At 37.6% G+C, this 12759-nt stretch overlaps 1 protein-coding gene across 1 annotated transcript in view; it reads left to right on the top strand.

Annotated features, from left to right (window-relative positions):
* LOC137391933 (uro-adherence factor A-like) overlaps positions 1-12746 on the top strand; it is a 34304-nt gene extending 21558 nt beyond the window's left edge. Inside the window, exons 7-13 of the mRNA XM_068078498.1 lie at positions 5447-5579; positions 5891-5994; positions 6590-6655; positions 6863-6928; positions 7020-8994; positions 10923-11098; positions 12382-12746. Coding sequence (XP_067934599.1) covers positions 5447-5579; positions 5891-5994; positions 6590-6655; positions 6863-6928; positions 7020-8994; positions 10923-11098; positions 12382-12543 — 2682 coding nt within the window. The 3' untranslated portion in view covers positions 12544-12746. The remainder of the gene's footprint in view (positions 1-5446; positions 5580-5890; positions 5995-6589; positions 6656-6862; positions 6929-7019; positions 8995-10922; positions 11099-12381) is intronic.
* Positions 12747-12759: the final 13 nt, after the last annotated feature.

Raw genomic sequence — 12759 nt, 5'->3', positions numbered from 1 at the left:
TAGGTTTGGCTTTCCTAGCTTCTCCCATATTGATTTACAGATGAAGTTGTCACATGCTCCAGTGTCCAGTTCAAGTGTGAAGTTGTCTCCCTCCAGTTTGATGTTTTCAGCAAGTTTCACCATCTTGGTTGATGTGCATTCTATCATCTTTACTGGTTTTTCTGCTGCAGATGATTTCTTTTTCTTGCATGCTCTTTCTATGTGACCTTGTTTAGAACAAAAGTTGCAGGTGGCTGCTTTGAATCTGCAGTCATCCGCTGTATGGTTAGTTCGGTCACATCTGTAGCATAGCTTTCCTTCCTTCTGCTTGTCAGGTGTAGAGTTGTTTTTGTATCTTGATTTCTGTTGAGCAACCTTGTTGACTTTAGACGAGTTTCCATAAACTGTCTCTTTGGCAACTTTAGCTGCTTCTTCTGTCTCCTGTGCTACCTGTATAGCTTTGTTGAAGTTGAGTTCATTGTCCTTGACCTTGAAGAGAGATTTGAGAACTGCTTCATTGTTTACAGAGCAGATAAATCTTGTTCTGAGAGCCTCATCTAATGGATCTGTAATGTCTATGAAGGCACATGTAGTTGCATCCTGACGAATTCTGGCAGCTAACTCTTGAATAGTTTCTCCAGGTTTCCTCTGCATGTCACTCCAATACTTGTAACGCTCTCTAACAATGAAGCGCTTAGGGTCATACTGGTCTTTGAGAAATTCCAGTATTTCATCCATGTTGAGGTCGTTGATCTGCTTGGGTGTTGAAAGCTGAGCTGCCATATTACTAAGCTGCTTGTAGAGTGTAGGCTGTTGGTTGGTGAGAAAAGTGCCAGCAATCTTGTCTTGATGAATAGAATTTGCTGCAATGAATGTGTTGAATCTGTCTATGTAATCTGTTAGTAGCTCTGCTGTTGGGTCAAAACCTGGGAAGGCTGGAACAGCGGTTGCAGCTGTTTCTTGTTTCCGTTGTAGGTTTTGTAGTAGTAGCTCCATCAGTTTCTTATTCTCCTCCATTCTTTCATCTTGCTGACGTCTGTATTCCTCTTGTTGCTCCTGCATTAGCTTGATCAGGTCTGCTACTTCTGTCATTGTAGTGGTGCAATTTTGAACAGTTACTCTTGTAATAAACTAGAACTCTTTGTATCGATTTTATCAATGATAAAATCTGAACAAAACTCTTTGTAACTGTTCAAAAGAGAAATCCTTGTCGCCAATTAGCTTCTGTTATGTTTCTGCACAGAAGCCATTAAATAGAGTATTAAATTAGAGAAATGGTTTATTGCACACTCCAGAGACAACTGATTTGATAACAGAAAACCCAAGTATTTATATGTTTGGTCATAGAAAAGCTTTGTAAAAAGCTACAAGCATTATTAATAGCTATAATGAGACAGTACTATATAATATTAGCTTGTAAAAAGCTTTAGCTAAAAAGCATAATGTTTGTTGGCAAAGTACCAGTAATACTTGGCACTTGCATGACATCGTGCTTTGCCTGAAGTTTTCAAAATAAAACAGAACTTAATTATTTACTAGTACAGTTCACACACCGACAATTGTGTCACTTGCTAGCATTAGGCAAAAGATATTTTACAGTAGCCACTGTTGAATGGTCACACACATCAGATTTTTAAAAAAAATTGAGGGTTTACCAGAAAGTATAAATATTTTTCTGTCATTTGAGATTTTGTTTGTTTTAGGTGATCTGACTGCCTGAATATTTCAAGGTTAACAACTACAAAACTTGGTTCGCGATTAACCCCGCAGAACCCAGGTGGTTGAAGCCATGATAAAAAAAAGTTTTTTTTTGTAATCTCGTTTGTTTCAGCTTCCTTTTTGCAAGGATGAAAAAAAACAAAATCATCATGACTTTTTTTTATGTTTTTTGTTTTGTGACGAATATGTCACATTGGGCATTCCAGTGTAAATTAAAAGCAAGAGTTGAATATTGAATATTTTATTATAATTATAAAATTGCATGTGTCAGTATCACTGAAATGACATAAATGATAGGACAATAAGATTGTGAACTGTTACAGTTGAGCAGGACCTTTTTGAATCATGTGCATGACAACTCTTACACATGGAAATCCACAAAACAATTACGTCCGTCCACAAAGCACAACCACACACCACATTTACTGCACATTGTGTTAGTGTTATTTATTTCACACAGCCTACACCTTCCTCTCTTTTCACTTTTTAAAGGCCAATGGGCCACTTGATCTTTTCTCACATCAGCACATGGAATGTTCACAACCTTTTGCTTGGTTATCAGCGGGTTAGAAGATGTGCGTCGGCCACGCTTCTTGTCGCTGTCAATTAATACCAGGCACTCAGCTACTATAGCCTGATACCTGCGCTGCAGGAGCATTTGTTTGTCTGGAAGCTGCAACAAGCGGCATTCTCACTTGTACATTAGCCAACTATTGACCAGAGCCACGGAGAGAAAATGCCAAAAGCGGTAGATATACCATCTCCTAGACCGTATTCTAAATCGGTGCTTTGCCAGAAAGGAGTTGAGTATGTCAATACCACCCGTGTGGTTGTTGTAATCTGCCACAATTGCAGGCATGGAAACATCAATTCTTTTCTTTGCTTTCTTGTCCCATCTTCCAGCCATGCGCAGTGGCTCTACACAGGTATGGGTCGAGAGCAATGTCACTGCTGGGTTGTCAAACCATCTAACAGCCAAAATGTTGTGAGTGTCTTTGACCCGAAAGTCAAATGACCCTCTGCCTTCCTTCTTGAGCTCTCTTTTGCCTTTGATGTTACAGTTTGGAAGTCGATTTTGTCTGACAGTGCCAGTGTACTGTAGTCCCCAACCAAAAAGTTTTTCCAGGAGTGGAACGCTGGTAAATAAATTGTCTGCATAGATCTTATAGTTTGAATTCTTTGCTAGTCTAGAGACAAGCTTCATCACTACATCTCCACCTTGGCCAAGGTGGCTTCGGGTGCCATCGCCACCTTGATAAATGTCAAAGTCAAAGAGCATTCCACTGGTACCAACTCTACCCCATACCTTGAATCCCCATGGATGTGGTTTGCTTTTTATATACTGCCTGATTGGGCTGGTTGTTCCTCGATACTGTACCATCATTTCATCAATTGAGTTGCGCTCTTCTGCTGTTACTTTTAGGCACTGATCCCTCAGACTGTCTAACCATGGTCAAATTTTCCAAAGCTTGTCGTTCTTCTGTTCATCTAACATGCTGCTATTGTTGACAAAGTGCAGTTGGGTAGTAAGCTGTTGGAACCTATTCCGTGGCATTACACTACTTACTGGTACATAGTTGGTACTTTGTTCCTAGTATTGTCTCACGCTGCTCATTCGTACAAAGCCCATATGAAAATACATTCCCATCATCTGATCTACTTCTTCGTAGTGTTGATGCTTTTTCCCGTTTTTTGTGTGCTGTAGAGGTTGGTATTGTCAACCATGCAATCAATCATATCAGCAGTCATGAATTGTTGGAAGTACTGATATGGTGTTTTTATATTCTGGTTAGCTGGAGCCTCCATTTTGGCACCGGTGAATGCCAAATTTGGTGGTTGAAAGATCTTTTTCATCCAGCGGTATGAGGGCCAGACTCTTTTTGGTACATTGCCGGCTGCAGGTGCAGTTGCCTGCACTGTGTTACATAAAGGTTCTTCATCACTTTCATCACTTGGCTCGCAATCATTGCCACCAATAGTCTACAGTAGATCAAGAAACAATGTCATAGATGTTAATTTTGTTGTCGAAGGAGCAATTATGTCGAGACCAGCTGCACTTACGCTTACATATAAAGCGTTCACAACTAAATACCTGCAAGTCTGGATGCCAATCTTCATCTTAATCACTCTCCTCATAATCTTCAATTTCACTGTCATCGCCGTCAATAATTTCTAGTATATCCTCTACTTTCACGCGAGATCGATACGCCATGTTGGTTACCACCAAAATTCACAAATATAATTACACTGAACTAGTATTTCACAAAACTCACTATGCTCAACTACAGAATGTGACTATGCTCTTCTCAAGTTCTCCTCAATTTATATACCATCGTCAAAACAACTCACTTGGTGCAAAAAATATCCACCTTTACCTTACTTGATAATCCATTTGTATCGGTGACGGCCCTCAGTTCAAATACAGAAAGAACTACATAATTAGACGGCATTTCTACTTCACCAGTGCATACTAATGTTACCACATTTAGCCAATGCAGATTAGTTTTACAATGCAGGTTTGTCAGCCATAATTCAACTATAACCTAGGAAGTGCAGGAAATGAGAACAAAGGCCCACTGTTACACCGGTGTAACATGAATTAATTTTGCTTATGAAAAAGACCAAAACATCAAAGGATTTATTACAGAATTATTTTGAGTAAAGTACAGATCCTGTTAAACAATATCAAAGATGATTTTGGCAGTAGAAATGCACTTTGGACTTGAGATTATTTGAAGGTTCTAGCCAGTTCGTGCCAGTGGCTGGCAATGTGGCATCTGCTCTTTTTCAGGATGGGCTATGAATGCACAACCCAGTATAATAGGGAAAAATTGTCTCTGTATGTAAAATATAGGACAGTTTATGTACTCTAGACAAATTGAATAAAAAAATGATAATTTTACAAGGCACCACAGGTGCTCAAATGTTATGTTACGTATGCGTCACAGGGGTCTCTGTGGGGTTAAAACGCTCTGAAGAAAAATATGTACCCAGTTTTAATCAAAAATGATGTCAATAGTCGTGCATAAGTTATAAATATTCGGTCTCATCAGCATATGTTTACATGGCAGTTATACAGAAACAATGGGACAAATTCTAACCAACCTATCTTTGCATCTTTTGAAGCATCTATAGCTATTTATCTGAATCTGTATTTTAAATTTTTTTACAACAATCATGAGCAAATACAAAATAAAATATATTTCAATAGAGTTGTGTAACACTGCAACTTTAACGCATTAGCCGGTGCCATGATGAGAGGGGAAAGCGGAAGTGTGACTGTTGATGTCATTTTTTGAGAGATATTTTCTTCGATCAAGTTTTGCCGACTTTAATCGTGAAACATCTTGGCAGTCAGATCACCTGAAACAACAAACAAAATTTCAAATGATAGAAAAATATCTATAGTGTCTGATGAAACCTTTTAAAATTTATTGTGGCCCATTGAAGGCAGCTTTTGAACCATGGAAAGCAAATCTTATACCTACATGGTCATCACACTTACAATTCTCATGTCTGACCTTCCTCAATATCATCAGGCATCACTAAGGTGCTGTCAGCAATCAGATGTAGGTAGATCGGTTGAGGTGATCATTGTCAGTCGCAGTAATCACCCAAAAGCTATTAACAGATTATCACAGTTTTGCTTCCATTTTTGTTGCGTACAATTGTTGTCTGAAACATTGTTTTTCTTTATAAATTTTCTATAAATTGCGCATGTTCCCATATGGCCTACTTGTAATTACAGAGGCAACCTCCCAGACTGTCTTTGTATGACCGACTAGCAATTGCCCAAAAACACGCAGAGGACCACCCACGGCCGTCCATCTACAGCAGAACACCTCTCAAGAGTGTGGATAATGTCATCTCTAATGGGCAAGGTGGTGTTTCTCCATTAATTAGGTTGGGTAGTTATTAAGTACTGCCATGTTACTAGCTGGGTCTTGCGTGTAGTGAAGCTATGATTGTAAGCAGGGTATGGTTATCCAAGACCCGTTTACCAATCTAAGAATTGGTAAAAACTCTAAAATTTGCAGTTACGGAAAGTAGAAACAACTTTGAAAGACTGAAAGTTTTTCAGATTAGCTATGTCAGTTTAGATAATTAGTTAATTAATAAGGTGTGTTGTTTAAAATACAGATGAGGATTGAAAAGGTTTTGATAATGTTTGGTTAGGGCATTTTCATTGTAGAAATGACCCCAAAGAACACACGAAAGTCAATATATGATGTGCTGTCTGCCAAACAGCTACAAACTACAGCTCAGAAGACCTCAGAGAGATGGAAACAGTTAAATGTTTGTTGGGTTACAAGATTATACATGATTATATGAGTGCAATTGTTATATGCTGGAACCCATGGTGCATCGACATTTTAATTCACTATTAGAGAATATTCTATCGTTTGATCGTTCAGGCATCTTTCCCTTAGATTACTTTGCTGCTAACCCTTGTGCTATTTGAAATGCTGAATTCCTAAAAGTGCTAGAAGTTGGTGTCGAGGCAGCTTTGTGACTCAGGTCTGCGTTTTTATATCCTCTACATTCACTATAGCTTGAGTATTCTTGACACAAAATTGGCAGCTAAATTTTTAGTTTTACGCCTGCTAATAATGCCTTCAGTTTATGGTTCACAAAATTACTGGGCTGTTGTCTCTCGCAACAGCCATAAAATTACTGAGCTGTTGTCTCTCGCAACAGCCATAAAATTACTGAGCTGTTGCCTCTCGCAACAGCTATAAAATTTAGAGAGAAAAAACACCTGGAATTCCATTTTGCATTATTATTTGTTATTATTATTATTACACAGCAAAGGCAAGCGTGTTGCATTATACCTACATTTAATCTTCATTATTTTCACATGGATTTATGAGTTGAGTTGTCATGTTAACAGAGTAACAGCAACAAGAAGGTCACGTGGTCAGCTCGATTTGTTCAAAGTCCAACTTTAGACTCCCTGGTAAGAGCATAAAACATGTTACCCAGTTAAAACAAGAAGATGAATTTAAAGTTCTTTAGAAGATATCCACATGATATGTCTTAGTTTTGCTGAAACTGCCTAATGGTGGTGTTGGTTTGGTTTTAGCTTTGATAGCTAAATCAAAACTAGCGTTAAGGGATTTGTATAATCAATGAAGCTTTTTATAATGGTTATAATACATTTTAGAGTGACATTCCAAAGCAGAAACTGTTCCAAAATGATACTGATGAAATGGATGAATCATTATTAAGGGTAAAATTATTAAGTAATGCTGATTTATCTAAAACATATTTTGTCAAGTGCACTATGCAGCTATTACTGGTACCTTTTGGGAATTTTGTAGAAGATTGAATTGGCAGAACAAAGGTTAGACTTGGAAAACAAAGCCAAGACTCAGTTGAATGCCACTTATGTGACTCGTCCCAATAGAGATGCCTCAAATATCTCTCTCAATTTTGATGATCCGACACCTCTGCTCAATGATACTGAAAGTTTGTCAATAACTCATTCATTTAAAACACGACCTGACACACCACCGCCCTCTCTTCCTCACTTAGCAGATCACAGGATGCTGCCACGAATGACTGGAGTGACTAAGATTATGGCGACTCCAGATGGCGATGATTCAGTTTGCAATTTGCTAGGAGGTTTGAAACTTTCTCCACAGTTAAAACAAACAAGTGGAATAAAGAATACATTAGAGCAGACATTTGATGGAAGCCCAGCTCTTCCAATACCTATGAAACGACGAAAAAGCAAGACCCAGTTATCTACTTGTAACTCACTTCAAACCTTTCCGGCAGAGAAAGCTGATTTTTTCCAGAAAACTAAATTCAGTGACTGTAATGAAAATTTGAGTTCACAACTTGCTGAAACTAACCATTCTTCATCAAATACTCAAGCTCTTGAACCAAACCTAGTAGATGACAACAAAAATCAAACGGAAAATCAGATGAATAATTTAATAATTAATCCTAGAGATAGCTGTAGTGAGTCTGATGCTTCTCTGGCACTATGTAGCACTATTCAGACTGTGGATGAGCTAATCGGCAAGTCTCGTCGTCGCTCACAAGCTCTCGTTGCTGATTTTCCTTCGGCTGACCCTGAGCTAAATCAAGAATTGCAGCAAATATTAGCTGAGCAACAAAAGCTTGAACTCCGAAAGAAAATGCTAGAAAAAAAGCTAATGGCTGCTCGAAGTGCCTGCAAAGCCACATCACAGGAAGTCTCTGCACGACACAATGTCCTATCGCCATCTAGACAAATGACAGGCAATTCACTTGAACAAATACCATCTCTACTTGAAGAGCATTCTACTCTGCAACCACAATGCGTACTCTCTGGTGATAGCATTAGTGAAACACAAGATTACGGCACTTGGTCAGTGGATAGTGATCGACCAGTTCTGGCTAATTCCATCATTATATCTGGTCCCTCTGAAGACGCAATCATCGGGTTATCACACATTCATGAAGAAGCTGATTTGACCTTCATGCCTCCTCCAATGGAAATAAAAACTAGCACCGGGTTGCAAGCTATTAGTACCGCTGCTTGCAAAATTTCAAAGTCCAAAGTTAGAAAAAGCGTCAGTCTCATGACGTTTTCTCCTAGCCTAAATCCGATTTCTGAACAATTTTTCGCAAAGCTGGATCATTCATCTGATTCTTGTGTTATGGAAGAAATTCATCCAAGTTCAACCTTGGATAAATTTCGATCATCCAAGGTTGATTCAATCATTGAGGCCGAGCCCTCAATCATTAGCAACAAACCTAACCCTACTATGCTCTCCGATTCGTTCGAGGCAAATAATGCAGTAGATGACTTATCCACATCTATGGATGTCTCAGAAAGTCTATCACTAAACTCAAAAACTATACCTACATCCATCTACAATCAAAGTGGTCTGAGCAAAAATATAGCTCATATACCAGCTATTACCTCCATCAATCATTTACAAGGTTGTCACCTGTTGGCAAGTGGCCAGAAGATGGCTGCTTCAGTCAGTCCATGCACCCTCCACGCGCAATCAAAGCTCATTGGTAGTATTGACTCAGTGAACAATGGGTTACCTTGTGAGCATTATCAGTCTCTCATGGACCAACTCATACACGAGACTATATGTAGTCAGAAAAAAGAAGACATCGTATCATCTACAGCACTAACCGATAAATGCACTCCTCGAGCTACTTGCTCAGATGGAACTATAAAGATTTACAGTTGTGAAAAAACACCTGAGAAATTTAGTTCACCACCCAACAGTTCAGACACACCTGATTGGTTGAGCAACTACAAGAATCGAGTTAGAAATGAAGTGAAAGGTTTGTAGCATTGTATAGACAGTGGCATAGCATTTGCAAAGATTTTGTCAACTTTATTTATGCTGAGATGGTATATATAGTGTCGGCTTAGATTGAATCAAAAGTAAGGGAAAACTTTTTCTACTATTTGTATTCTAACTCTTAGTTTCACCACAAAAGTTCATCATCGTGAGATCAATTCTAACATGGTGAAATTTCAGATTTTTGAGTTTGTCTTGCACAAATCTTTGGCTAAAACCGTGTTGTCTATTTTTGTACACATTTTTAAACGATTGGTTAGATTGTGAAAAGTTTTCCAAAGATACTTAAAACCTAACAAAATATTTAGTCACGGTTGTCCACTTGAAATTATTTGTTTCTTCTATTGTGTTCGTTCACTTTTGCATAGCGATAATTTCAAAGTGGGGAGGGCATGAGGCATTCACTACTCTAGGATCTAAAAAAGTAGCGAACCAGTGTGTACATACTTGGAGAGCTATTTCTAAACAGTTTTTCGTGTTGGTAAAATGAACGTTTAACATATAAATGTAAAAAGCACAGATTTTTGAGGATTTATATAATGGAAGAAATATGTGCTTTAAATCTTTTTTCGCCATTAGCTGACCATTTATTTTGGTTATAGATGCTGTAGCTCTTACATAATTTAAGTTCAGACTTGCTGATGACTTAAAAGAAGCAGTCTACTTAATAACTAATTATGCTAGCCAGAAAACTTCATTACCCTAGGACACATGTATTCGTCTCATCCAAATTTCGCGTTTTCGCGGAGTCATCCTCTCGCGAAAATTTCATGAGCGAAACTAAACTATCATAACGAACGAGCGAAAACGCGGAATTAAATAGCTTTGTTCATTGATAGTCCAAGAAACAAATGGCAGCAAGCGATCAAATTGGATTATTGATATCGGCCACACAATTCTACCTGCGATTTACAATTACAAACTAGTCCCAAATTGAAAAAAATTTTCTTACCGGTGAACCGAACCTGAGGAATCTAATTGTTTGTTCCACTGCATTTATTTTCACATCACTATATTTTCGCACTCATCAGAGCTGTGAAATTAAGTTGCATTGAAGTTTTACTCTGTATGCTACTCACGAAACTAAATACTAGTGAAATATAAGTGTCCTAGGGTAGATGGGCTTCTATTCTTAAAGAACCTGTTGGGTTATAGAGCGGGTTGATTTATTGGTTAAGTCACACTGAGTATTCTAAGTCGTTAATACTAATGGGTAAGTATTCAAGAACAGTATTCACAACAACCTTGATCCGTATTTGTTTGTACTGAGCAGGTTGTGTTAGACATGTGTGCATTTACAAGTGTGGTATGGAGACGAAGAATTGATGATGTATACGTAACTTTTAATGTTATTAGTAATTATCAACAAAATTATGTTTTTCGTTACATGTCAAATAAAAAATGAGAGCCGACAGTAGTCAGGAATTATTAAACAGAAGTGTTTTAAAAGTTAATAATCTAACAGTATTCCGTAGGAGTCGGGATAGTGAATTGTAGATTGTAGTAACAGAAAGTTCATACACTGAAACATACAACGGTTGATGTAGTATGCCAGTGTTACAAAATAAAAAACGAGGCTTGTCATACGTGTGGAAGGATAAATACAAATATTCTGGCATAGTTTACGCGGGATTTTGAAACCTGCAACACAAATGCAGAAATGAGCCAAGTATAAAACAGTATCTTACTATAAAGATAGGTTTATAGTATATAAAGCTATCTATCTAATTATAGGGCTTTCCTGTAAAAAAACATTATGATTTAATATAATAAAAAACTATATTTTTGAACTCGACTGTTATATTCGTATATAAAATCATACAACAGATGTACACGTTTTGTCATGCAGATTTTGTATGTTTTCTTTCTGAAACTGTTATTGCTTAATTATAACACGAGTGTCCGTAGGCAGAGCAACACCAACAGGGTTCAGAGTCAGGATTGGCTTAGACAAATACAGAGAAGCTCTCCTCGATGACGAGGTCTCCATATATATGTGCACATCTCTGGTTGGGTCTACGGAAAGTAAACGAAGGCTTTTAACTGATCCAGTAGCCTACAGCTTGGATTTTGGCGATTTTCAGGTATCAGCATATTGTTATTCTTGTAGAAAATCAAAACTTACCCGAAGTTTTGGTCTTATTCTAATAGATTTAGCAGTGGTTGTAGAGCACTCTGTTCACTGGTTAGTTGCTAATCTGCCAACACTTGTCTAACTATAAAATGTGAATGTATCCGTTGCGAACTTTATATTTTTTATTCAAAGATGAGCTTGCACAAAATTTTAATAGATTTTATCAGAAAGTATCAGTAATTTTCTATCATTTGCGATTATTTTTAATGTTTGAGTTTATCTGACTACCAGGAAAACTTGATCACGGTTAAAAGGCCCAGATCTAGGGAAAGTGCGATTATGACTATAGTTAGAGACTTACAGAATAGAGACGCATAATGACTTGAACTATAGCAACTAGTGATATCATTTCTCTTTGACCGTTTTAACTGCAACCAAGCAACGCAAATGATAAAAAATACTGAAACATGTATAGGGCATATTTCATTTGATAGTTGAAGATCGGTTTCAAGTTATTGTTGGAAGAGGTTTCACATTTATCGCTGACATCCACTAGCTCATTGCTCGAGCACGTTCTTATCAATAGCCTGTGCGCTTTGAATGCAGGCCTTAGAAATGAGCACGTTCTTATTAATAGCCTGCGCACTTTGCATTCATGCCTTAGAGATGGGCACGATCTTATCAATAGCCTGTGCGCTTTGCATTCATGCCTTAGAGATGGGCACGATCTTATCAATAGCCTGTGCGCTTTGAATTCATGCCTTAGAGATGGACACGATCTTATCAATAGACTGTGCGCTTTGCATTCATGCCTTAGAAATGAGCACGTTCTTATCAATAGTCTGTGCGCTTTGAATTCATGCCTTGGAGATGAGCACGATCTTATCAATAGCCTGTGCGCTTTTTTACCGTTACTCTACAATTGTAACGCCTGCGAGTATTTTTATACATGTACTATTACAAAAATCTAAACAAAGTTATGTGATTGCATAATGAATCCTTGATTCCAAAAGTGCTTGAAAAAATATCACTCGTTTTTAGCATTTTCCTTGTTACAATGGCAGTGTGGTTAACATTGGTGCTCAAGTCTAGGAAATATAGCTTTCTTCGGATGAAAATTCAGAAAATGAATTATTTCATTAAGTTATTTATATATTATTGCGGGGAGTCTGACCAGCATACATGTATTTAGCATATATGTTACATATATGGCATAACATATATGGTATAACATATATAGTATATACATGTATAATCTCTCAATGGTTTCTTATATCGCTCTTTTTTACGCAGCATTTCATACCGATCTCTCTACCTGAAGAACTTCTACCTGTCGAAGGTTCTGCATTTTCACTACTCGGCTATGGACACGTCTCTCCTGATGAGCCTTTATATGGACACGTCTCTCCTGATGAGCCTTTATATGGACACGTCTCTCCTGATGAGCCTTTATAGTATCAAACTCTATATGTTTCATAATATTCGTCATTGAAATTCTCTACATTAATCTTTATGTTGATGAGGTGGAGAAGGTTTTATTAACTGCTAGAGAGGCTAACTATATTTATGTCTGCTAGTGATATATTTTATATTATCTGCATTTGTATAATAAATATTTTTATTTTATAAAGACCAAATACAAAGTTAGTACATTTTGTGTATCCATATATC

This window comes from Watersipora subatra, chromosome 3 (genome assembly GCF_963576615.1).
Source record: "Watersipora subatra chromosome 3, tzWatSuba1.1, whole genome shotgun sequence".
NCBI classification, from domain to species: Eukaryota; Metazoa; Bryozoa; class Gymnolaemata; order Cheilostomatida; family Watersiporidae; genus Watersipora; species Watersipora subatra.
Note: the sequence above shows the minus strand (reverse complement) of the source record. Positions and strands in the feature narration are given on the sequence as shown.